The sequence below is a fragment of the Heteronotia binoei genome, chromosome 16, assembly GCF_032191835.1.
Source record: "Heteronotia binoei isolate CCM8104 ecotype False Entrance Well chromosome 16, APGP_CSIRO_Hbin_v1, whole genome shotgun sequence".
In the NCBI taxonomy this organism is placed as follows: Eukaryota; Metazoa; Chordata; class Lepidosauria; order Squamata; family Gekkonidae; genus Heteronotia; species Heteronotia binoei.
In genome coordinates this window covers 59,658,671-59,685,566 of record NC_083238.1, presented here as the reverse complement: position 1 = coordinate 59,685,566, position 26,896 = coordinate 59,658,671, and the positions used below count along the sequence as shown (strand labels likewise).

The 26,896-nt window shown below is 46.7% G+C and overlaps 1 protein-coding gene across 1 annotated transcript in view; it reads left to right on the top strand.

Moving 5' to 3' along the window:
- The first annotated feature begins 1,312 nt into the window (after nt 1–1,312).
- The window catches only part of PGAP1 (post-GPI attachment to proteins inositol deacylase 1), an 82,694-nt gene continuing 57,110 nt past the window's right edge, over nt 1,313–26,896 (top strand). Inside the window, exons 1-3 of the mRNA XM_060257388.1 lie at nt 1,313–1,456; nt 18,587–18,740; nt 24,533–24,708. Of these exons, the coding sequence (XP_060113371.1) occupies nt 1,313–1,456; nt 18,587–18,740; nt 24,533–24,708 (474 nt within the window). The remainder of the gene's footprint in view (nt 1,457–18,586; nt 18,741–24,532; nt 24,709–26,896) is intronic.

The window sequence follows — 26,896 nt, the reverse complement described above, 5'->3', positions numbered from 1 at the left end:
TGTCAGCCCTACTCCTGGCTCCACCCCCAGGTCTTCTGGCTCCACCCCAAACCCCTCAGCAATTCCTTGAATTGGACTTGGCAGTCCTACTCCTGGCTCCACCCCCAAGTCTTCTGGCTCCACCCCAAAGCCCCCAGCTATTCCTTGAATTGGACTTGGCAACCCTACTCCTGGCTCCACCCCCAGGTCTTCTGGCTCCACCCCAAAGCCCCCAGCTATTCCTTGAATTGGACTTGGCAACCCTACTCCTGGCTCCACCCCCAAAGTCTCCTGGCTCCACCCCAAAGCCCCCAGCTATTCCTTGAATTGGACTTGGCAACCCTACTCCTGGCTCCACCCCCAAAGTCTCCTGGCTCCACCCCAAAGCCCCAAGCTATTCCTTGAATTGGACTTGGCAACCCTACTCCTGGCTCCACCCCCAGGTCTTCTGGCTCCACCCCAAAGCCCTCAGCAATTCCTTGAACGGGACTTGTCAGCCCTACTCCTGGCTCCACCCCCAAGTCTTCTGGCTCCACCCCAAACCCCTCAGCAATTCCTTGAACGGGACTTGTCAGCCCTACTCCTGGCTCCACCCCCAAGTCTTCTGGCTCCACCGCAAAGCCCTCAGCAATTCCTTGAACGGGACTTGTCAGCCCTACTCCTGGCTCCACCCCCAGGTCTTCTGGCTCCACCCCAAACCCCTCAGCAATTCCTTGAACGGGACTTGGCAGCCCTACTCCTGGCTCCACCCCCAAGTCTTCTGGCTCCACCCCAAAGCCCCCAGCTATTCCTTGAATTGGACTTGGCAACCCTACTCCTGGCTGCACCCCCCAAAGTCTCCTGGCTCCACCCCAAAGCCCCCAGCTATTCCTTGAATTGGACTTGGCAACCCTACTCCTGGCTCCACCCCCAGGTCTTCTGGCTCCACCCCAAAGCCCTCAGCAATTCCTTGAACGGGACTTGTCAGCCCTACTCCTGGCTCCACCCCCAAGTGTTCTGGCTCCACCCCAAAGCCCTCAGCTATTCCTTGAATTGGACTTGGCAACCCTACCCGACTCCTCTCCTGACCTCCTCAAGATGGCCGCATCGCCTTCCCACCCCCCCTTCAAAATGGCGCTGGACCCGCCCCCTGCCCCAAATGGCGCCCGACCTCCCCAAGATGGCGTCCCGCCTCACCGCCTTTTCCCGCCTCTTTCCTCCTGTCAGGCTCCTCCCTCGGCTCCGCCTTCCCTGGCTGTGGCGCTGCAGCCGCCGCCGCCGCCGCCTCCGGGGGAGAAGGAGGAGTGGAGCCGAGCCGAGCCGAGGCGGCCGGCCGGGGTGTGGGTCCGGGGCCATGGGGAAGGTCTCCTCAGGGGCGGCGGCGGCCTTCTACGGGGTGGTGGCGGCGCTGGTGTGGCTGGGCGCCCGCGACGTCCTCTTCCTCTACGAGGAGAACCGCTGCAGCATGACCTACATGTTCGAGTACCCCGAGTACCTGGTGAGCGGGGCCGGCGCAGGTGGGGCTCTGCGGGCGGGAGGGGCTCGCTCGCCCTGCCCTCCTCCCTCTGGGGGGCCGCAGGGAAAGGGGCTGAGGGGCGGCAGAGGGGCAGGCGTGTGGGGTGAAGCAGCAGCAGGACGAAGTCAGAGTGCAGGCAGGCACCATGAAGACCCTCAGAGCTTTGCTCTGGGGATAAGAGACCCTGGTGCATGCCCGCTTCCTCAGATACAGTGGCATGGAATTTCCTCAACCATTATATATACATAAAGGGGGGATTATGAGGGGCTGAAGCAGCAGGACAAAGTCAGAGTGCAGGCAGGCACCATGAAGACCCACAGAGCTTTGCTCTGGGGATGAGATACCCTGTGCATGCCCACTTCCTCAGATACAGTGGCATGGAATTTCCTCAACCATTATATATAAATAAAGGGGGGGATTATGTGGGGCTGAAGCAGCAGGACAAAGTCAGAGTGCAGGCAGGCACCATGAAGACCCACAGAGCTTTGCTCTGGGGATGAGATACCCTGTGCATGCCCACTTCCTCAGATACAGTGGCATGGAATTTCCTCAACCATTATATATAAATAAAGGGGGGGATTATGTGGGGCTGAAGCAGCAGGACAAAGTCAGAGTGCAGGCAGGCACCATGAAGACCCACAGAGCTTTGCTCTGGGGATGAGATACCCTGTGCATGCCCACTTCCTCAGATACAGTGGCATGGAATTTCCTCAACCATTATATATAAATAAAGGGGGGGATTATGTGGGGCTGAAGCAGCAGGACAAAGTCAGAGTGCAGGCAGGCACCATGAAGACCCAAAGAGCTTTGCTCTGGGGATGAGATACCCTGTGCATGCCCACTTCCTCAGATACAGTGGCATGGAATTTCCTCAACCATTATATATAAATAAAGGGGGGGATTATGTGGGGCTGAAGCAGCAGGACAAAGTCAGAGCGCAGTCAGGCAACTTGAAGACCCACAGAGTTTGGTTCTGGGGATAAGAGACCCTGGTGCATGCCCACTTCCTCAGATACAGTGACATGGAATTTCCTCAACCATTATATATAGATAAAGGGGGAATTAGTTGCCAGGAAAATGCAGAAGTCACTGGGAGATAAGGATAACTGGAATTGGATTAAAGCGGCTGGTAAGACCAAGAGAAAATGGGTCTGGGGGCTCTGAGAGGGCAGCAGAGATCCTGGTGGGGCAGGCGTGTGTGGGGCTGAAGCAGCAGGACAAAGAGTGCAGGCAGGCACCTAGAAGAGCTGCAGAGTTTGGTTCTGGGGATGAGATACACTGTGCATGCCCACTTCCTCAGATACAGTGACATGGAATTTCCTCAACCTTTATATATAGATAAAGGGGGAATTAGTTGCCAGGAAAATGCAGAAGTCACTGGGAGATAAGGATAACTGGAATTGGATTAAAGCGGCTGGTAAGACCAAGAGAAAATGGGTCTGGGGGCTCTGAGAGGGCAGCAGAGATCCTGGTGGGGCAGGCGTGTGTGGGGCTGAAGCAGCAGGACAAAGAGTGCAGGCAGGCACCTAGAAGAGCTGCAGAGTTTGGTTCTGGGGATGAGATACACTGTGCATGCCCACTTCCTCAGATACAGTGACATGGAATTTCTTCAACCTTTATATATAGATAAAGGGGGGATTATGTGGGGCTGAAGCAGCAGGACAAAGTCAGAGCACAGTCAGGCACCTTGAAGACCCACAGGGTTTGGTTCTGGGAATGAGATACCCTGTGCATGCCCACTTCCTCAGATACAGTGACATGGAATTTCCTCAACCATTATATATAGATAAAGGGGGATTATGTGCGGCTGAAGCAGCAAGACAAAGTCAGAGCGCAGGCAAGTACCTAGAAGACCCACAGAGTTTGGCTCTGGGGATGAGATACCCTGTGCATGGCCATTTCCTCAAATACAGTGACATGGAATTTCTTCAACCATTACATATAGATAAAGGGCAGATTATGTGGGGCTGAAGCAGCAGAAGGACAAAGTCGGAGCGCAGGCAGGCACCTTGAAGACCCACAGAGTTTTGCTCTGGGGATGAGATACCCTGGTACATGCCCACTTCCTCAGATACAATGACATGGAATTTTCTCAACCCTTACATATAGAAAAAGGGCAGATTATGTGGGGCTGAAGCAGCAGAAGGACAAAGTCGGAGCACAGGCAGGCATCTAGAAGACCCACAGAGTTTTGCTCTGGGGATGAGATACCCTGGTGCATGTACACTTCCTCAGATACAGTGACATAGAATTTCCTCAAACATTCCATATAGAAAATGCCACGAAAATGCAGAAGTCACTGGGCGATGATAACTGAGATTGGATTAAAGCAGCTGGTAAAACCAAGAAAAATAGGTTTGGGGGCTCTGAGGGGGCAGCAGAGACCCGGGTGGGGCAGGCATGTGGGGCTGAAGCAGCAGGAAAAAGTCGGAATGCAGGCAGGCACCTAGAAGACCCACAGAGTTTTGCTCTGGGGATAAGATACCCTGGTGCATGCCCACTTCCTCAGATACAGTGACATGGAATTTCCTCAACCGTTACATATAGATAATGGGAGGCTTCATTGCCAGGAAAATGCAGAAGTCATTGGGAGATAAGGATAACTGAGATTAGATTTAAGCAGCTGGTAAGACTTCTGAATAGCAGCATGTTTGTATACAGATAATAAAAGAGCGAAGTTTGAGTCCTGTGGCACCTTGAAGACCCACAAAGTTTGGTTCTGGGGTTCTTTGTCATGCACACTTCCTCAGATACAGTGAAACTGAATTTCTCAACCATTACATATAGGTAAGGGGGGTTAGTTGTTAGGAAGATGCAAAAGTAAGTGGGTGATAAGGATAACTGAGGTTGGATTGAAGCTGTTGGTAAGGCATCTGAATAGCAGCAAATAAAAGAACAAAGTTTGAATCCAGTGGCACTTCGAAGACCTGCAAAGTGTACCCTTTCGTTTGCATTCACTGTTCTTCAGATGCGTTATTGCGATGATTTGGAAATTTTCTGAGTGCTGCTGAGTTGTCTGTTCATAAACTGATTTTATTGTATTTTATTGTTTTATTATATGTTGTGTTTCACCCTGAGCTCTACGGAGAATGGGTGGGATAGAAATGTACTAAAATAAAAATAAATAAAATAATAAATTGAAACAGCTTTCCTCAAGCTTTACACATGGGTAGAGAAGGGGGGGTTAGTTGCCAAGAAGGACTAGGAGTGGCCAATTTGCTTATCAGAAGAGCCACATAGAATAAATGTAAGATGTTTGAGAGGTGGAGGGAGAGAGGAAGGAAGGAAAATAAATAGATGAGGGGAGGGAGGGAGAAAGAAAGCAACTTTAAATACATTCTCCAAGCTGCCAGATGGCTTAGCCTGGAGAAGTGATTTAAAGAGAGAAATGCCTTCTCCAAGCCAGCCAGCAGGACGGGGGCGCTTCAAGAGCCACACAATATGTGTGAAAGAGACACAGTTTGGCCACCACTAGTCGAAATGCATAAATCACTAGGCGTTAAGTATAGCTGAGATTGGGCTAAAGCAGTCGGCAAGACCCTGTGAATAGCAGCAAATTAGCATACAGATAATAAAATAACAAACTTTGAGTCCCATGGTACCTTGAAGACCAACAGAGTTTAATTCTGGGTATAAGATTCCATGTGGACACTTAACTTATTCAGATGCAATTAAACAAGTTTCTTTGAGCCTTACATATAGATAGATGGGAGGGGGGTGTTTAGTTGCCAGGAAGGGCTAGTTATGCAAATTGGGTTGCTCTTGAAGGCCCTGTCAGCCGTTTTGGCAAATACATTAAAGTTGCTTTCTTTCCACCTCTCCTTCTCTCCCCATCTATTCCTTCCTTCCAACGTTCGTGTCTCGTGCCTCTCAAAGTCTGACATTTGTTCTGTGTGCCTCTTGTGTTAAGCAAGTTTGGCCATCCCTGCTCTATATCTTTATGGAGGACAAGAGCATATATCTAGTTCAGCTCTCAGTATTATCCTGTTTTTAATCTCTGGGCGATTCACTTTTTTTTCTGGTCCTTTGCAATGTACAGATCTTGAAGCATGCCTTATTGGGAGTGAAAGCCAGACTAATGGATAGGTGGCATCTTAGACTAATGGATATGTGGTGGAGTTGGGGTTGTCAGGTCCCCCCCACAGCCCCCAGTGAAGGATGGGGGGGGGGGTAGGGTTGCCAGATCTAGGTTGGGAAACTCCTGGAGATTTGGGGATGGAGCTTGGGGAGGGGAGAGACCTCAGTTGGATACAATGCAATGGAGTCCACCCTCCAAACCAGCCGTTTTCTTCAGGGGAACTGATCGCTGTAGTCTATAATTCCTGGAATCACCAGGCCCCACCTGGAGGCTGGCATCCCTTGGCAGAGTCCTGCCCACTGTTACTCCGGTGGCCCACTCTTTCTGATAAGCTTAGACTTGACTAGGATTCCATGACTATGGTAGAGATTCTCCTTTGGAATTCATGACTTGAGAATAGATCCTGTTGAAATCAGAGGACTTTATTCTAGAGCAAGGGTGTCACACATGTGGCTCAGGGGCCGAATTAGGCCCCCAGAGGGCTCCTGTCAAGCCCACATGCGATTGGCTGTCATCTGCTTCCTTCTCCCTCTCTCTTGCTTCCTTCTGTGTAACAGCTTGCTTTGCCAGAGTCTCTCAATCACACAGCAGAGCTACTGAGCCAAGTCTCTCTTCCTTCCATTGGCTGAGGCTCCTCCCCTGCCTGGTCCCCTGCGGAAGGAAGGAAGGAAAGGGCTAGAGCTGCCTTTGCCCAGTTCCCTGGAAGAGATGCAAAGAAAGCACCTTTAAGGCCAATGAGTTCTAATGTTTTAAACATGTTTTATTTTAAGGGTTTTTTTAAAAAAAAAAATATTTAATTTTGTTTGTCTGTGTCCTTTGTTAAGTTTATATCTCTGCTACTTGTCATTACATTTTATGACACACATGGCCTGGCCCGACAAGGTCTCATTTATGTCAGATCCAGCGCGCATAACAAATGAGTTTGACACCCCTATTCTAGAATATTCTAGTAGGCAGCTCAAACCCTGCATTGAATGTAGGAATCTGCTGCCTTTTGATCCAGAATTTAGCTTGTGGTACAAATTGGAGCCCTGCTCCTGAAATCTCTTATGTCTCATCTTGCAAGGTGTGATGTAAAGCTGAAGCAAGGAAAACTTGCGTCCGGCTCTATCAAATTGTTTCTCTCTCTTTCCTGTAAGAGAAGAGTATTTCTCTACCTGGCAGGGATTGCGATTCTCACAAGACACGTTTTTCCAGACGGGCGTCTCTTCTTCCAAGAAACTAAACACTGCTGTTGCTGATTTGTATCTTCCTTGTTTTAATTGAAGCTGCGCTAAGCAGTCTTTCATGTTACGAGCACTGAAGACGCTTCTTTGCTTGCATAGCTGCATGACTTTCCCTTTTCCTAAAAAAGGCATGCTGCTAACCTCTTTTCTTCTTCTGCCACCAGTGAGTTTTTAAATAGTCTGTTCCTGTCACATAGATTTCTTTCCGGGAGGACGCAGCAAAGATGATTAGATGCGACTCAGCATAGCCTTCAGTCTTTTCAAATCGAGGGCTCTCCTTTAATTCCCAGTTGCACTTTTAAATATGCATTTGTGCTGTCCTGATATTTTTTTACAAAATGAGCCAGTTTGGTGCAGTGGTTAAGTGCGTGGACTCTTGTCTGGGAGAACCGGGTTTGATTCCTCACTGCTCCACTTGCAGCTGCTGGGATGGCCTTGGGTCAGCCATAGCTCTCGCAGGAGTTGCCCTTGAAAGAGCCAGTTTGGTGCAATGGTTTAATGCATGGACTCTTATCTGGGAGAACCGGGTTTGATTCCCCACTCCTTTCCTTGCAGCTACTGGAATGGTCTTGGGTCAGCTATAGCTCTCACAGGAGTTGTCCTTGAAAGAGCCAGTAGTGGTTAAGTACACAGACTCTTATCTGGGAGAACCGGATTTGATTCCTCACTCCTCCACTTGCAGCTGCTGGAATGGCCTTGGGTTAGCCATAGCTATCGCAGGAGTTGTCCTTGAAAGGGCAGCTGCTGGGAGAGCTCTCTCAGCCCCACCCACCTCACAGGGTGTCTGTTGTGGGGGAAGAAGATAAAGGAGATTGTGAGCTACTCTGAGTCTCTGATTCAGAGAGAAGGGCGGGGTATAAATCTGCAATTCTTCTTCTGTCGCTGTGTATTTATGTAGAAAATTTACCTCTTCAAACACCTGCATGAGGTGGTTCCCGAAATAAAGAGTACAGTATAAACATCAATGTAAGAGGTCAATATTTTTAAAATTGAGGAAAAAATAAGGTATTGACATCAAACAGCATTCGTAAGCTTAAAATAAAAAAGAATGCTTGAAGCAGACTGCAGAAGGATCCGCGATGGAACCCCTGGGCTAAAAGGCTGGATGAAAAGAAATAGTTTGGCCTGGGTGCCTAAAGGATAGAAAGGTGCCAGGTGAACTGCAAGCAGGGAGGGGATTTCAAAGATGAGGTGCCACCACTGGGAAAGCCTTGTTTCTGTACTACCTCCCTTGGCTTTGCAGTTTGGAAGAAGATCTTAACTAGTACAAGAGGACGTGGTCTTTCAAATACCCTGGCCCCAAGCCATTTAGAGCAGGGGTGTCAAACATGCAGCTCGGGGGGCTGAATCAGGCCCCTGGAGGGCTCCTATCAGGCCCCCGAACAACTGGCTCTTGTTTGCTTCCTTCTCCCTCTCTCTTGCTTCCTTCTGCATCACAAAGGTCTTCCTTCTGCATCACAAACGTCTCTGTTTTCTCCATTGGCTGAGCCTCCTCCCTTGGGGAGGAAGAGGGGGAGGGAGCGATACAAAGAAAGCACTTTTAAGACCAACAAGTGCTAACATTTTAAGCATGTTTTATTTTAAGCTTTTTTTTAAAAAAAATCTTTAATTGTGTTTGTGTCTTTTATAAAGTTTATATCTCTGCTACTTGGCATTACATTTTATGACACTTGGGCTGACTCGATAAGGTCTCATTTATGTCAGATCCATCCCTCATAATAAATGTTTGACACCCCGAGTGGCGCTTTGGATCCCCATTGGGAAAAAAAGGCAAGATATAAAGTAAATAATCTGAGGAAATCCGGCTAGTTTGCAGCATCCAAGTTCAGGCGCTTTTTATAGGGTTGTATCCTGGTAACCAAAGTATGTGTTTATTTAGAAGGAGGCAGTTTGATTTTCTCATTCAGGCTATTTATTTACTGTTGTGTAAAATGTGGAACTTGGATCAAATACTAACCTTCAGCCTCATAAAGCATCGCTAAGGTTAAGGAATTAGGAGAATAGACACCCACACAGTCTTCCACACCTGACTCGGTTTGTAATTTGGGTGATGAAATCGGCTTTCGCCTTGGGCTCTTCAGTACATTAATAGCTGGGTTTCACATGCAACATGTGTGGGTGTAAATCCACTATAAATACGGTTGTCTTTGCTGCAAATTGAAGGGGAGAAAAGGGGCGGATGACTGATTTGTTTCTTCTTTAAAAAAACAAAAAAAACCCCACTGTGCTTTTTAAATCCTAAAAAACAAAGGGTAAGTTCTCTGAGATAAAAGATGCCAAAATATTTTAAGAACATAAGAGAAGCCATGTTGCATTGGGCCAGTGGCCCATCCAGTGCAACACTCTGTGTCACACAGTGGCCAAAAATCCCCAGGGGCCATCAGGAGGTCCATAAGTGGGACCAGAATACTAGAAGCCCTCCCACTGTGCCCCCCACAAGCACCAAGAAGACAGAGCATCACTGCCCCAGACATAAGAACATAAGAGAAGCCATGTAGGATCGGGCCAGTGGCCATCCAGTCCAACACTCTGTGTCACACAGTGGCCAAAAAAGCCACACTCAAGTGCCATCAGAAGGTTCACAAGTGGGGCTAAAAGCCCTTCCACTTTGCCCCAAGCACCAAGAATACAGAGCATCACTGCCCCAGACAGTTCCAACAATACGCTGTGGGTAATAGCCACTGATGGACCTCTGCTCCATATTTTTATCCAATCCCCTCTTGAAGCTGGCTATGCTTGTAGCCACTGCCACTTCCTGTGGCAGTGAATTCCATGCGTTAATCACCCTTTGGGTGAAGAAGGTCTTCCTTTTATCTGTTCTAACCCGACTGCTCAGCAATTTCATTGAATGCCCATGAGTTCTTGTATTGTGAGAAAGGGAGAAAAGTACTTCTTTCTCATACCTTTTTTCATAGGTAAAGAGTCAGTGTTTGTATTGCTGGACTTCTACTGAGAGTTGGGGGGGGGGGGAATGTCATGTACCACTTAGACTGGAACAGGATCTCATCCGATCTCGGGAGGTAAGCAGGGTCGGCCCTGGTTAGCATCTGGATGGGAGACCTCCAGGGTATACCAGGGTTGTGACGCAGAGGAAGGCCAACCTCCTCTGAACACCTCTCCTTGAAAACCTTACAAACTTGACGGCACTTTCCACCACAACTGTATTGGATCTGGTTGGGAAACCATTTTATTGACTTTAAAAGTTTTCACGGCAGACTTTTTACAGGGTGGTTTGCCATTGCCTTCCCCAGCCATCTACACTTCCCCCCCAGCAAACTGGGTTCTCCTTTGACCGACCTCAGAAGGATGGAAGGCTGAGTCAACCTTGAGCTGACTACCCGAACCCAGCTTCCTCCGGGATCGAACTCAGGTCAGGGGCAGAGCTTGGACTGCAATACTGCAGCTTACCACTTTGCGACACGGGGCTTGACTAAACAAACTTTTAAAAACATTTATGATTTTGAAACTCTGCTTATGAATGTTGGCACTTCGTTTCTGACACGAGCGGAATAGGAGCTCAGCTGCGGTTTTCTGTGGAAAGGCCCTTTCCGAAAGGGAAAGACTGCATGCTCTTCATTACCCTTTTTTATAATTTACCAGTGTGGTGTAGTGGTTAAGAGGGGCAGATTCTATAATCTGGAGAGCCAGGTTTGATCCCCCACTCCTCTTACATGTCCAGCCAGCCTATAGAATCATAGAGTTGGAAGGGTCCTCCAGGGTCATCTAGTCCAACCCCCTGCACAATGCAGGAAACTCACAAACACCATCTAGCCTCTGTTTAAAAACCTCCAAGGAAGGAGAGCCCACCACCTCCCGAGGAAGCCTATTCCACTGAGGAATCGCTCTGACGGTCTGGAAATTCTTCCTAATGTTGAACCAGAAACTCTTTTGATTTAATTTCAACTCATTGGTTCTGGTCCTGCCTTCTGGGGCCACAGAAAACAATTCCACACCCTCCTCTATATGACAGCCCTTCAAGGACTTGAAGATGGTGATCCTATCACCTCTCAGATGCCTCCTCTCCAGGCTAAACATGCCCAGCTCCTTCAACCTTTCCTCATAGGACTTGGTCTCCAGACCCCTCACCATCTTCGTCGCCCTCCTCTGGACCCATTCTAGCTTGTCTATATCCTTCTTAAAATGTGGTGCCCAAAACTGAACACAGTACTCCAGATGAGGTCTTACCAGAACAGAGTAACGCGATACCATCACTTCACATGATCTGGACACTATACTTCTTTTGATACAGCACAAAATTGCATTTGCCTTTTTAGCCACCGTATCACGCTGTTGACTCATGTTCAGTGTACGATCCACGAAGACTCCTAGATCCTTTTTGCACATATTAATGCTAAGACAAGCCTCCCCCATTCTATAACCATGCATTGGATTTTTCCTACCCAAATGCATTTATCCCCGTTAAAATTAATTGTATTGGTTTTAGCCCAGTTTTCCAGCCTGTCAGGGTCATCCTGTAGCCTGTTTCTGTTTTCTTCTGTGTTTGCAGCCCCTCCCAATTTAGTGACCTTGGCTTGGCCACAGTTTTCTCAGAGCTCTCTCAGCCCTATTTACCTGCTGTAGGAAGAGCAAGGGAAGGTGATTGTTACCAGCTTTGTGATTCCTAAGAAAAGACCGAGTGCTAAAATTTTTAGCATGTTTTATTTAAAGTTGTTTTTTTAAAAAAAAAATCTTTAATTGTGTTTGTCTGTTTCCTTTATAAAGTTTATGTCTCTGCTACCAAGCATTACATTTCATGACACACTTGGCCTGACCCGACAAGGTCACATTTATAAGAACATAAGAGAAGCCATGTTGGATCAGGCCAATGGCCCATCCAGCCCAACACTGTGTCACACGGGCCAAAAAACCCAGGTGCCATCAGGAGGTCCACCAGTCGGGCCAGGACACTAGAAGCCCTCCCAAGGCACCAAGAATAAAGAGCATCACTGCCCCAGTCATAAGAACATAAGAGAAGCCATGTTGGATCAGGCCAGTGGTCCATCCAGCCCAACACTCTGTGTCACATGAGGACCAAAAAACCCAGGTGCCATCAGGAGGTCCACCAGTGGGGCCAGGACACTAGAAGCCTTCCCACTGTTGCCCCTCCCAAAGCACCAAGAATACAGAGCATCACTGCCCCAGACATAAGAACATAAGAGAAGCCATGTTAGATCATGCCGATGGCCAATCTAGTCCAATGCTCTGTGTCACACAGTGGCAAAAAAAAAGGTCAGATCCAGCCCTCATAACAAATGAGATTGACACCTCTGACGGAATCAGTCCACGTTTTCTCTTCCAGAGTGCGTGCTGTCCTACAGGCAGCTTATTTGAATGCTGTTCTTACAAATATAACCACGTATAAATGTGCCCTGACCTTGGCTAACCCAGGCTAGCCTGGTATCTCCACATCTTGAAAACTAGTCAACGCTGGCTGTGGTTAGTACTCAGATGGGAGACATCAGAGAGGTTAGCAAACGCCAGGCGATGGCAGATAAAGGAGAAGCGTCAAGGGCGAAATGGCCAGAGCCATATTAGAATGCTGAAGCAAGCAGTATGAGAAATATACTGGCCGTGCACTTTTAAGCGTCTATAAGTGCAAATTTAGTTGCTATGGGGGGAGAATAATTGCTTTTAATCCACACCCTGCTTCGCTGCAAGGTTAAAACAAGCTTCTTAACTATATTCACGTTTTGCTTGCAAATAGTTATGCAAGCAAAACAGTTCGGTGTGAGAGAAACAAGTTAGTGCAGAGGTGTCCAACTCATTTGCTATGAGGGCCAGATCTGACATAAATGAGACCTTGTTGGGCTGGGCCATGCCAGGCCATGTGTGTACTTATTTAAGATTAGTTAGCAGAGATATAAACTTTATAAAGGACACAGCCAATCACAATTAAATATATTTTTTAAAAAACTTATAACATGCTTAAAACATTAGCATTCATTGGTTAAAGGTGCTTTCTTTGTGTTTCTCCAATGGGATCCAGGGAACTGGGCAAAGGAAGCTCTGGCTCTTTCCTTCCTTCCCCAGGGGACTGGAGGGGGAGAAGTCTCAGCCAAAAGAAGTTAGAGAGGCTTGGCTCAGTAGTTCTGCTGTGCAATTGAGAGAGCCTGGAAAAAACAAGCTCTGCCTCTCTTCCTCCCCCAGGGAGGAGCCTCAGCCAAAGGAGAAAATAGAGGCTTTGCTCTGTAGTTCCTGTGCAATTGAGCAAGCCATCCAAAGCAAGCTGTTATGCAGAAGGAAGCAAGATATAGAGAGAAGGAAGCAGATGACAGTCAGTGGCTCAGGGGCCTGATAGGAGCCCACTGGGGGCCTGATTTGGCCCCCGGACTGCATGTTTAACACCCCTGAGCTGGTGGGATTCTTGAAAAGTGGAAGTGGATGTCAGCATCTGATTGATTTCAGGTGGGCAGCTGTCTTCGTCTAAAGCAGCAGAATGAAGTCTGAGTCCTGTGGTACCTTTTGAGACCAACACAACTTTATGTTGGGTGTAAGCCTCACATTCACGTGCACGTGTACAGATTAAAGTTTATACCCAGAATAAGACATGGTTGGTCTTAAAGGTGCCACTGGACTCAAATTTCACTGTCTCTCATTTGCTGCAGTATTTGGTTCTAATTTGGTGCAGTATTGAGTGGTTGTTCAATGATCAGATAAGTTTTACTGTTCTGTAGTGATGTAACCTTGCTTATATAAGAGGTGAGTTTTGCTTTGTTCAAGTGTCAGCGTCTTGAAAGGTAAGGACAGATGCTTTCCTTGATCATGAGCCGTCAACAAAAGACCTCAGCTTCTAAGAAGGGAGTTGGGCGTTATTTGCCTCTATTTGAATCCCTTTGGTTGAACCCATTTTTTCCTTCATCACAGACCACTCCTATCTGTCTCTCATCTTAAAAACCCTATGAGGGATTGCCATAAGTAGGCTACAGGAAAGGAAAGGACCTCTGTGCAAGCACCAGTCATTTCTGACTCTGGGGTGACGTTGCTTTCACAACGTTTTCACGGCAGACTTTTTAAGGGGTGGTTTGCCATTGCCTTCCCCGGTCATCTATACTTTCCCCTCAGCAAGCTGGGTACTCATTTTACTGACCTCGGAAGGATGGAAGGCTGAGTCAACCTCGAGCCGACTACCTGAAAACCCAGCTTCCGCCAGGGATCAAACTCAGGTTGTGAACAGAGCTTAGGACTGCAGTACTGCAGCTTTAACACTCTGCGCCACGGGGCTCTTAAGTAGGCTAGTTTAGTTTATTTATGATTTATATCCCGCCCTTCCCACCAAGGTGGCTCAGGGCGGCTCACAGCGCATAAAATCTAACATAAAAATATTAAATTTAAGCATTTTACACAGTTAGAAACATTAAAACGTAGCAGCAACTTGATGCTAAAAATGGACATATATATATCTCTGTGTCAGTCATCTCTTTGTCTGCCTGTCTTTATCTGTCTTATCTTCTGCCTATCTAAAAATACTAACACAAATTTGATTGGAACACTGCCACTGTGCATTAACTATGTATGGATGGATGTTGCTGTGGTTTTTGAGTAAGATCTGTTGAGAGGATTTCAAATGAAGATAAGTTCTCCTTCTCTTTTCAGGACATGCAAAGAGGTTAGCCAGAAAGCAACGTATACAGGCAGGGAGAGGTTGGCTAGGTCGTTGTATGCTTTAGTTTAACCTTAAGACAGAGAGGTGGACATTATAGCCCAGAACTGGAAATCCCCACATAATTTAACTACTGATAGTTGGCTTACTAAAGTATGGGACTTTATTACAATGGACAAAATCACAGCTAATATAGACATAAATGATCCATTGAAAGTGGCTCAGAATTTCATCGCTAAATGGTATCTCATTCTAGACAAAACTGAGGTCGATCCCGTCCTCTTTTCCTCAATCAACCAGCGTGTCATTCATAAACAAATTATTCTAGCCTGGTAAAGATTCACTGGATGCCCTGTAATCCCCCCTGTTACCCTACTATCCTATGTTACGTAAATTATTTTATTCTCTTACTTATTTTGTATTGTATGAAGGAAAGGAAAGGTCCCCTGTGCAAGCACCAGTCGTTTCCGACTCTGGGGTGACGTTGCTTTCACAACATTTTCACAGCAGACTTTTTACAGGGTGGTTTGCCATTGCCTTCCCCAGTCGTCTACACTTTCCCCCCCAACAAGCTGGGTACTCATTTTACCAATCTCGGAAGTATGGGAGGCTGAGTCAACCTCGAGCCGGCTACCTGAAAACCCAGCTTCTGCCAGGGATCAAAGTCAGGTCATGAGCAGAGCTTAGGACTGCAGCTTTAGCACTCTGTGCCACGGGGCTCTTATTGTATGAAGGCTCTATGTTATTTCTGTGCAATAATGTTTTATTTGTACAAATATTTTTTATGTGAACAGAGTGTCTATTTATAAATAAAATAAAATTGTTTGTGGGGGGAAAAAGACAGAGAGGTGGAGTTGTTAACAAGCTCAAGATTTATATTCCCATATTGTTACTAAATCAGTTTCCTCCTGCCTTCTTTAGGACAGAGAATCCTCAAGAAAGTTTCACAGAATTTCCCAGTTGGCTTGTCTGCCTGTGGTTTCATAGCTAATTTTAACTTTTGAAAAAAATGAATAAAGACAAAATACTTACCAGGACCTATTGGTCCTTGGCTTTTATTCTTATTAAAAATGAGCATTTATTGATGAATCTAAGCATCAGAGTCTAGTAGCCAAAGCTATGGATCATTAGAGTTGAGTTTCCATAAGATTCTAGGTCGCTGAGTGGGATATGTATTTGTAGTGATGCCAACCTCCAGGTGGGGCCTGGTGATCTTGAATTGAAACTAATCTGCAAACTACAGAGATTAGTTCCCCTGGAGAAAATGTCTGTTTTGGAGAATGGATTGTTTGGCTTTATATTCCTCTGAGATCCCTCTTCACACTTCACCCTTAAAATCCAGGAATTTCCCAACGTGATACATACATACAACTTTATGTATCTCCAGTCAGTTATTAATGACTAGCAACCTATACAGAATGGAGCCATTAACCTGTAATGAATAGCTCAGGTAGGAAGCAGTTTAGGTTCATATAAACTCTTAAGAGGATATACGCCTGAAGGCCTAAGCTTGTTTCCCCTTAGCATGTAAGTGCTATCTGTGAAAGTATTGTCAAGGTGCGATACTGTGATTTTTCCTACCTCTTTAATAGCGCTTTATGATGTCATCTTGAGGAGTGAAAAGTTGGTCCGATACTTTTTTTTTTTTGCTCCTCTTCCGCAGCAATATCTATATCAATGATACCCAGTGACCTGGGAGCTATGAGTGGCTCTTTGACATATCTCTGTTGTGATGGAAAGTGGAGTTAGGTCATAGCCAACTCATGGTGACCCTGTAGGGCAGGGGGTCAAACATGTGGCCCGGAGGCCAAATCAGGCCCCCAGAGGGCTCCTATCAGGCCCCCGAGCCACTGGCTGTCATCTGTTTCCTTCTCCCTCTCTCTTGCTTCCTTCTGCATCACAGCTTGCTTTGCAAGGCTTGCTCAATCGCACAGGAGCTACAGAGCAAAACCTCTATTTTCTCCTTTGGCTGAGGCTCCTCCCTTGGGGAGGGAGGGGGGAGGAGGCAGAGCTTGTTTTTCCAGGCTCTCTCAATCGCACAGCAGAGCTACTGAGCCAGGCCTCTCTTTCTTCTATTGGCTGAGGCTCCTCCCCCAGAAAGGAAAGAGCCAGAGCTTCCTTTGCCCAGTTCCCTGGATCCCATGGGAGAAATACAAAGAAAGCACATTAAAACCAAGTGCTAACATTTTAAGCATGTTCTTTCGGGGTTTTTTTTTAAAGAAATATTTAATGATGTTTGCGTCCTTTATAAAACTTATAGCTCTGCTGCTGAATCTTACATAGGTACACACGTAGCTCAGCCGAAGCTGACACGGCTCGGCCAAACAAGGTCTCATTTAAGTCTGATCCGGCCCTCTTAACAAATGGGTTCGACATGCTCAGAGGTGGTTTGCCATTGCCTTCCTTTACATAGCAACCCTGGACTTCTGGGTGGGCTCCCGTCCAAGTGCCAACCGGAGCCAATCCTCCTTAGCTTCCGAGAACCAGCCTGGATTTTCAGGGTCTGTTTCCTCGTGCGATGTCTGCCTCCATGGTCCAGGAAGGTGGGCAAGGCCTTGACTGTGGCTGACCCAAAGTCACCCCACAGGCTTCACGTGGAGATGCAGGGAATCAAGCCCAGTTCTCCGGATCAGAGGTCGGAAAACTTAACCACTCTTAACCACTACGCCAGGGGTGGCCAAAGTTGCTTAAACTGGAGAGCCAGTTTGGTGTAGTGGTGAAGTGTGCAGACTCTTATCTGGGAGAACCGGGTTGGATTCCCCACTCCTCCACTTGCATCTGCTGGAATGGCCTTGGGTCAGCCATAGCTCTGGCAGAGGTTGTCCTTGGAAGGGCAGCTGCTGTGAGAGTCCTCTCAGCCCCACCCACCTCACAGGGTGTCTGTTATGGGGGAGGAAGGGAAAGGAGATTGTGAGCCGCTCTGAAATTCGGAGTGGAGGGCGGGATATAAATCCAATGTCATCGTATTCTTTTTGTAGCAGTAAGCATAGTCCCCTGTGCAAGCACCAGTCATTTCCAACTCCAGGGTGTCATTGCATCGTGATGTTTTCATGGCAGACTTTTTTATGGGGTGGGTTGCCGTTGCCTTTCCCAGTCATCTACACTCCCCCCCCCCCAGCAAGCTGGGGACTCCTTTTACCGACCTCGGAAGGATGGAAGGCGGAGTCAGCTTTGAGCCAGCTACTTGAAAACCCAGCTTCTGCCGGGATCGAACTCAGGTCGTGAGCAGAGGGCTCCGACTGCAGTACTGCAGCTTTACCACTTTGCGCCACGGGGCTCTTGTTTTTGTAGCAGTACAATGTATTCATTCAGGACTGTGAGTCAAAAGGCCGGGTCTCTAGAGAATGAAATTCTCTCCCCATTTCTGTTGCTGACAGTCTACCTACCGCCTTGAAGAATCATTTATGAAACATGTTGGACTGGTCTTCTTGCATGACCCCCACATTGTGTCCAAGGAGACAATGTGAGAATAAAATGTTTCAATAAATAATAAAATGGGTTTGCGGCATTTTTTAGCTGCGTGAATGCACTCATAGAATGAGTCTTGGTCTTCAAAGATCTGTGAATGTCATACACTGGATGCCTCGGATTAAAGGGATCAGGACTCCTTCATTAGCATAAATGGAGTGAATAATCATAGCATTTTTGGAGTAAACATCTTTCGAGCCAGCTACTTCAAATCTGATATGACCGTACCATTTGTACATTAGAGTACATGACAAAGCTGCATCTTGATCTTGTTATAGACACTTAATACAACTTTAATTTATACGTGGGCCAGTATTTATCTTGTTTAGGACAAGTACATGACCAGTAACCGGTGCCAAAGCAACAGACAAAAAATGAATTCCATTTCACTGTCCCTGACAGTTTACTTTTTTGTGTAAGCCTATTAAGCTAATTAGACGAAATGACATTCCCAAGGTCGGGAAAACATTTGTATTTTCCTGGCACACAAAGTGCTGTTGGATCTTTACCTTGGCCGTCCTTGGAACGTGTCCAAAGTCAGTCAATCTGTATTCCTTTTCGGTTGCTCAGAGCGCTTTAGCGCAGAGATACTCGCTGAAGATTTCTTGTGGCTGTGATGGAGCTTGAACCCAGATCTCATTGTGCAGGAGGTTGGACTAGATGACCCTGGGAGTGCCTTCCCACTCTGATTCCAATTTCATAAATCATTAACTTGTTGCGATACTACTTCTGTGTTACAGAAAATAAAACTGCCTAAGAAAATACTCCGCCGTTATCCAGCGTATGAGCTCTATCTCTACGGGGAAGGAAGTTATGCAGAAGAAAACAGAAATCTGGTGTTAACTGGGATTCCGGTCCTCTTTCTTCCTGGTAATGCTGGCAGTTACAAGCAAGGTAAGTTGTCCAAAGGGATACCAAATGCTATTAGGGCAACTAAAGATATCCGGCTGTCCTCGACAGAGCCAGGGCCTTTTCAGCCCTGGCTCCATCCTGGTGGAACTCTCTGCCAAATAACGTCTGTGCCCTGCAAGACCCAGTGAACTTCTGCGGGGCTTGTAAGGCAGAGATGTTCCACCAAGACAACAGTTGAGGAACAACAATGGTTTTCCACCTTGTCTGGCACTCTTCCCCAAAAGGCAGTTCAGAAGACTTTTAGAGCCATCTGGAAATGTTTCTAATTGTATATTAAAGCCAGTTTGGTGTAGTGGTGAAGTGTGCGGACTCTTATCTGGGAGAACCGGATTTGATTCCCCACTCCTCCACTTGCAGCTGCTGGGATGGCCTTGGGTCAGCCATAGCTCTGGCAGAGGTTGTCCTTGAAAGGGTGGTTGAAAGAGCCAGTTTGGTGTAGTGGTTAAGTGCATGGGCTCTTAGCTGGGAGAACCGGGTTTGATTCTCCACTCCTCCACTTGCACCTGCTGGAATGGCCTTGGGTCAGCCATAGCTCTGGCAGAGGTTGTCCTTGAAAGAGCCAGTTTGGTGTAGTGGTGAAGTGTGCGGACTCTTATCTGGGAGAACTGGGTTTGATTCCCCACTCCTCCCCTTGCAGCTGCTGGAATGGCCTTGGGTCAGCCAGAGCTCTCGCAGGAGTTGTCCTTGAAAGAGCCAGTTTGGTGTAGTGGTTAAGTGCGCAGACTCTTATCTGGGAGAACCGGGCTTGATTCCCTGCTCCTCCACTTGCACCTGCTGGAATGGCCTTGGATCAGCCATAGCTCTGGCAGAGGTTGTCCTTGAAGGGGCAGCTGTTGTGAGAGCTCTCTTAGCCCCACCCACCTCACAAGGTGTCTGTTGTGGGTGGGGGCGTATAAGTTTTTAATATTTTCCTTCAGTTGTGTTTTTTGTGTGTTTCTTTTTGATTTACTAACACATTTTTATTTCTCTCTTTTTCTACCTTCCTTTTCTTTTACTGTGCTAGACATGGATCGCACCTAATTATAATTACCAGATAGTAAATTTTGGAATAACCTGAAATAATTTGCATAGAGAATATTTAGGTGGTTAAGAATTCATAGCAATGCATGATTAATAGTTTAATGATGATATGGGTTCAATTAGATTAACCGTGTTTTAATACAGAAATTATTGTCTTAATCTTAATTTTGTTTTCATCTTGACCTCTCTCCTCGGATAGAAAATGGTCTACATATTAGTAGCATCTTTATAACGTAAAATCCTTAGTCAATATTTTATTGTATGGATGTAAGTATTTATGCTTGTTTACAACCTAATTCCATTAGTTTAATTAATCATATATGAATATAAATATTGATATTAACTTGTATATATTTTTTAAAATTTAATAAAAAATATAAAGAGGGTGGTGGGTGGAAAGTAAAGGAGATTGTGACTGCTCTGAGACTCTGAGATTCAGAGTATAGGGCTGGATATAAATCCAATATCATCTTATTATTATTCAGGCCTCATTTTGGGCAGGAGTGGAGCTCCAGAACCTCTAAATTTTATTGTGCTCTTTCTTTCTTACCCCTCTCCCCAAATAAAGGTTGTTTGTGTCCACAAATTATTTGCAATTCAAGAAATAAAACAACGTGTGGACTTTAAAAAACCTGCATTTGGAGCTGGGAGTGTGCAAACACTCTGCTCTGTTAAGGAGAATGATAAGGAAAATCCAAAGCAGAAAGGAGGGCTGACCTTTATGGGATGAGAGCAATTTGCACCTTATGCCTTTAGACGGATTGAATGTATGTCTTGAAAGCCTTGTGTTACGAATTGTGATATTTACTACTTAACTCGGAGCAGGCATTGTATGAATTGTTAAAATTGTAGACATGCATTATTTTTCACAGCTTTTCCCCCTGCTTTATATGAACTCCAAAGTTTGGCAAACTTTCTAATGTCTCCCCCCACAAAAAGTGGGAAGATAACCAAAACATTAAACCAGACAGATGGGCATCTTCATAATGCCACTGTGGCTACATAGGAGAAAGTCATTGAAAAAAGTATGATGGGAGTAAAGTGTTACCATGACAATTTAATTCAAGAACCATCTTAAGGCAGATGCTGAGCTGATATAATTTGGTACCCCTTGTGGTGATATCAGGGGTGTGTGGCATATGCAAAACAGTTGTGCTAATGAGTTGTGCTAATGAGCTCCGGCACCTCTTTTTCTACAAAACGCCCCCTGGTATTATTTCATTGTTTTAATTTGTTCTGCTAATTTGTGAATGTGTTTTACGGTTGTTCACCAACCTGAGCCTTGTTTGCACAGGGGAGGGGGGTGGGGTCTGAAAATTCCTCCCATATACGCCCCAGAGGTCGCTTTGCTCGGCCTCCCAGGATCATCTGATAGTCCCCGGCCCAAGAGATGCCCGTCTTGCCTCTACCTGGCCCCGACCTGGTGGAATCAGCTCCCTATGGAGATCCAGGCCCTACCTGGCTTGCTGGCCTTTTGTAGGACCTGTAAAACGGAGCTGTTCCACAAGGTTTTTGGATGAGGGAGCGGGCATCTATTTTAGACCAGTTGGCCTCCCCCCTACTACCCTACTGCACTGCTGTGTGTGGTGCTGTATAATGGTGCCATTTTTTGTGTTATACCACCTTGCTGTCATATCATCTTGCTGAATCATCTTGTCACACTTTACTGAATGTTGTAATTGGTTTTATTATGATCTGAGTGTTAAAGCTGCAGTACTGCAGTCCTAAGCTCTGCACACGACCTGAGTTCGATCCCCGGCGGAAGCTGGGTTTTCAAGTAGACGGCTCGAGGTTTACTCAGCCTTTCATCCTTCTGAGGTCGGTCAAATGAGTCCCCAGCTTGCTGGGGGGAAAGTGTAGATGACTGGGGAAGGCAATGGCAAACCACCCTGTAAAGAAGTCTGCTGTGGAAATGTCATGAAAGCAGTGTCACCCCAGAGTCGGAAATGACTGGTGCTTGCACAGGGGACCTTTCCTTTTCCTATTGTGATTTTATTTCTATTTTGATGTACTCTGCTCTGAGCCCCCAAATGGGGGAATGGGAGGAATATAAATTAATAATATTAATTAATAATAAACTAATAATATTAATTAATAATAAACTAATAATATTAATTAATAATAAACTAATAATATTAATTAATAATAAACTAATAATATTAATTATTAATTAATTAATAATTATTAATAAATAAATGTAAATAAACTATTGTAGAGTGTTGTAGCTCTGACCTGGTTAGCTCAAGTTAGCCCATTCTCATCAGGTTTTGGAAGCTGAGCAGGGTCAGCTCTGGTCAGTTCTTGTATGAGGAGCCATCAGGGGAGTCCGGGGTCACTGCTCAAAAGAAGGCGATGGCCAACCACCTCTGTCCTTCTCTTGCCTTGAAAACGCTACAGCAGCGGTTTCCAACCTATTTTGCACTAGGGACCAGTCGTGTGGATGACAGTTTCTCCACAGAACGGCAGCACTGGCTCAAGGGTGCACGGTGCCCTAAGCAGGCTGCCAGCCCGCCCGCCTCCACAGCGCCGCCGTGCCTCCCCTCCTCCCCGCCGCGCCTCCTCCCTCCCTCCCTTCCCTACCCCAGGTCTGTTTCAAAGTTTGGAAGGGCAGTGGAGCCGCGCTCCCAGGTGAGCTAAAAGTGCCCACCCCCGCTGATCAGTTGATCACTGGGTAAAACAGCATGGGGCTCAGCATCTGTGAGCCCCGGGCACGCCAGCAGCTGCATGAAGGAACCACGTCCTGAAAGGGCACCGCTGCTGCTCCCCCCTCTCCATCCAGAAAGTGTGGGGAGGAGTGGAGGAGTGAAAGAAGGTGGCGTGCGCCCTTTCCTTCCCACTGAGGCTGGCCTGCCCTGGCCGGCGCTGACAGAAGAAGAAGAATTGCAGATTTATACCCCACCCTTCTCCCTGAATCAGAGACTCGGAGCGGCTCACAATCTCCTATATCTTCTCCCCCCACAACAGACACCCTGTAAGGTGGGTGGGGCTGAGGGAGTTCTCCCATAAGCTGCCCTGTCAAGGACAACTCCTTTGTGAGTTACTGACATTAAAGTGATGAGCTGCTGCATAAATTAGCATGCTGTGCCTCTCCCCCCCGCCTACTCTTCCCTCCCTTCTCCACCAAGTTAATTTCAGTGCCAGGGAACGGGTGGTTGCGCTGCACTCCTGGGTGGGCCATCTAATGGTGCCCCCCCACCGTTCAGCTGATCAACAGGTAAAGACAGGCTCACTGAGAGTCAGTTTGGTGTAGTGGTTAAGTGTGCGGACTCTTATCTGGGAGAACCGGGTTTGATTCCCCACTCCTCCACTTGCAGCTGCTGGAATGGCCTTGGGTCAGCCAGAGCTCTCGCAGGAGTTGTCCTTGAAAGAGCAGCTTCTGGGAGAGCTCTCTCAGCTCCACCCACCTCACAGGGTGTCTGTTGTGGTGGGGGAGGTAGAGGAGATTGTGACAGCTCTGAGATTCAGAGTGGAGGGCGTAATATAAATCCAGTATTCTTCTTTTCTTTTCTTCCCATTCTCCTTTTCTTCTCCTCCTCCTCCTCTCCTTCTTCCAAGAGGTTCTTTCCTTCTGAGGTGGGAGAGCAGTTCTCCGTTACCTGTCTCGGCAGCCCATAAGCCTTTTAGATGTAACCACTTTGACCGGAGCCTCTATCCCTTGCTCTCCCTGTCTCCATGGGAACAGGCAGACACCCGTCCTATGAAGCTCTTTACAAGTGAAAATGGGAGAATTGCAAGAAACGGGCAAGGAAAGTATTTGAGGAAAGCATTGATTTCTGGAGTGGACAAACTCTTTTTAACAAAGCGTTTAGCATTCTGGTAGCATATGCCAGTCCTTTTCAAGGTCTACAGCAAGAAGCCCTGTGAGGACAGCATTCCTTGTTTTTAAGTCACAATCGGTGGTGCATATTAAACACGGATTACCTCAGCCTGACACCAAATTACGCAGAGTTTGGTACACCATCTGTTTTAAGATCTTGTGTATGTTTCTTCCTAAACTGAGGGGTGGGGGGGGGAGCTTACATCAATTTCTAGGATGTAACAGGTTGAAATTAAATCAAAAGAGTTTCTGGCTCAACATTAGGAAGAACTTCCTGACCATTAGAGTGATTCCTCAGTGGAACAGGCTTCCTCCTAGGGAGGTGGTGGGCTCTCCTTTCTTGGAGGTTTTAAAACAGAGGCTGGATGGCCATCTGACAGCAATAAAGATCCTGTGAATTTAGGGGGAGATGTTTGTGAGTTTAGAGTGGTTCCTCAGTGGAACAGGCTTCCTCGGGAGGCGGTGGGCTCTCCTTCCTTGGAGGTTTTTAAGCAGAGGCTAGATGGCCATCTGACAGCAATGAGGATCCTGTGAATTTAGGGGGAGGTGTTTGTGAGTTTAGAGTGGTTCCTCAGTGGAACAGGTTTCCTCCTTGGGAGGCGGTGGGCTCTCCTTCCTTGGAGGTTTTTAAGCAGAGGCTAGATGGCCATCTGACAGCAATGAGGATCCTGTGAATTTAGGGGGAGGTGTTTGTGAGTTCAGAGCGGTTCCTCAGTGGAACAGGCTTCCTCGGGAGGTGATGGGCTCTCCTTCCTTGGAGGTTTTTAAACAGAGGGTAGATGGCCATCCGACAGCGATGAAGATCCTGTGAATTTTGGGGGAAGTGTTTGTGAGTTTTCTGCATTGTGCGGGGGGTTGTAGAGGATCCTGGAGGTCCCTTCGAACTCTATGATTCTAGGAAGCTTTTACCAATTAGTATTTTTTCTTCCCCTGGCAGTGCGTTCCCTGGGTTCAATAGCGCTCAGAAAGGCAGAAGACCTTGATTTCAAACACCATTTCGACGTCTTCAGCGTTAACTTCAATGAGGAGCTTGTGGCGCTGTACGGGGGAAGTCTACAGAGGCAGACCAGATTTGTACATGAGTGTATCAAAGTAATTCTTAAGTTGTATCAGGTAAGAGCTAAGGCAGTATAGAAGTGTGTGTGTTAAGTGCCGTCCAGCCGCTTCTGGCTTCCGGTGACCTTGTGAATCAATGCCTTCCAAAACATCCTGTCATTGAAGAGCCTTTCTCAGGTCTTGCAAATGGAGGGCCTGTGGCTTTCTTGATGGAGTCCGTCCATCTCATCTCGGGTCTTCCTCTTTTCCAGCTGCCTTCAGATTTTCCTAGCATGGTTATCTTTTCCGGTAAACCTTGTCTGCTCACGGGGTGGCCAAACTGCGGCTTGGGAGCCAATTGTGGCTCTTTCATGTGTACTGCGTGGCTGTTGGCCAGCTTGGAGAAGGCATTTGTCTCTTTAAAGCCAAGCCAAGCTAGCTGGTGGCTTGGTGAATGCAGTTAAAGTTGCTTTTCTTCCATCTATCCCTCCTCCCTCCCCAGTCTATTTTCCTTCTTTCCTCCCCTCCCTCCCACATCTGACGTTCATGTCTTGCAGCTCTTAAACATCTGGTATTTATTTTGTGTGTCTTCTACGTTAAGCATGTTTGGCCACCCCTGTCTTCTCATAATGTGATCAAGGGCAACATGGAGAGGACTTTAAAAAAAAAAAGGTTGGGTTTTCTTATTATTTCTCATATGATTGAGGTGCAAAATAAAGAATGCTGCGGTTCTTGATGCTTTTCATCTAACAGTGAAATAATTAACATTTTTAAAATATATTTTTTAAAATAACCTTTTTTACACAGTTCTTCTGTAATGTGAGCTAGCAAGTCCCAGGGATTCGTTGACCCCTTTTATCCTAAAGACTGTCTAACATGGAAACAAACCAGGTTGATTTCCGTGTGACTTTTAAAGTAAGAACATAAGAGAAGCCATGTTGGATCAGGCCCATGGCCCCTCCAGTCCAACACTCTGTGTCATATAAGAACATAAGAGAAGCCTTGTTGGATCAGGCTAGTGGCCCATCCAGTCCAACTCTCTATGTCACATAAGAACCTAAGAGAAGCCATGTTGGATCAGGTCAATGGCCCTCCAGTCCAACACTCTGTGTCACATAAGAACATAAGAGAAGCCATGTTGGATCAGGCCCATGGCCCCTCCAGTCCAACACTCTGTGTCACATAAGAACATAAGATAAGCCCTGTTGGATCAGGCCAGTGGCCCATCCAGTCCAACACTCTGTGTCACATAAGAACATGAGAAGCCGTGTTGGATCAGGCCAATGGCCCATCCAGTCCAACACTCTGTGTCACGTAAGAACATAAGAGAAGCCATGTTGGATCAGGCCAATGGCCCATCCATTCCAACACTCTGTGTCACACAGTGGCCAATATGTGTGTGTGTGTATACACATATATATACACACACACACACACGTATATACACACTATGGCTAATAGCCACTGATGGACTTCTCCATATTTTTATCCAATCCCCTCTTAAAGCTGGCTATGCTTGTAGCCGTCACCACCTCCGGTGGCAGTGAATTCCACATGTTAAACACCCTTTGGGTGAAGAAGTACTTCCTTTTATCTGCTTTAACCCGACTGCTCAGCAATTTCATTGAATGCCCACGAGTTCTTGTATTGTGAGAAAGGGAGAAAAGGACTTCTTTCTCTGTTTTCTCCATCCCATGCATAATCTTGTAAACCTCTATCATGTTACCCCGCAGTCAACGTTTCTCCAAGCTAAAGAGCCCCAAGCATTTTAACCTTTCTTCATAGGGAAAGTGTTCCAACCCTTTAATCATTCTAGTTGCCCTTTTCTGCACTTTTTCCAATGCTATAATATCCTTTTTGAGGTGCGGTGACCAGAATTGCACACAGTATTCCAAATGAGACCGCACCATCGATTTATGCAGGGGCATTATGATACTGGCTGATTTGTTTTCAATCCCTTCCTAATAATTCCCAGCATGGCATTGGCCTTGTTTATTGAACTCTAGTGAAAGGAGCAGCCTTGGTCTTTCTGATAATAGGAGCGTTCTTCTGATCAGAAAATAATGTGCTTCAGGAAAGCAGGGCTTTTTTTGTAGCAGAAACTCCTTTGCATATTAAGTCACAGGATGTAGTGGCGGCTACAAGCATAGACAGCTTCAAGAGGGGACTGGATAAACATGGAGCAGAGGTCCGTCAGTGGCTATTAGCCACAGCGTATTGTTCGAACTCTCTGTCTGGGGCAGGGATGCTCTGTATTCTTGGTGCT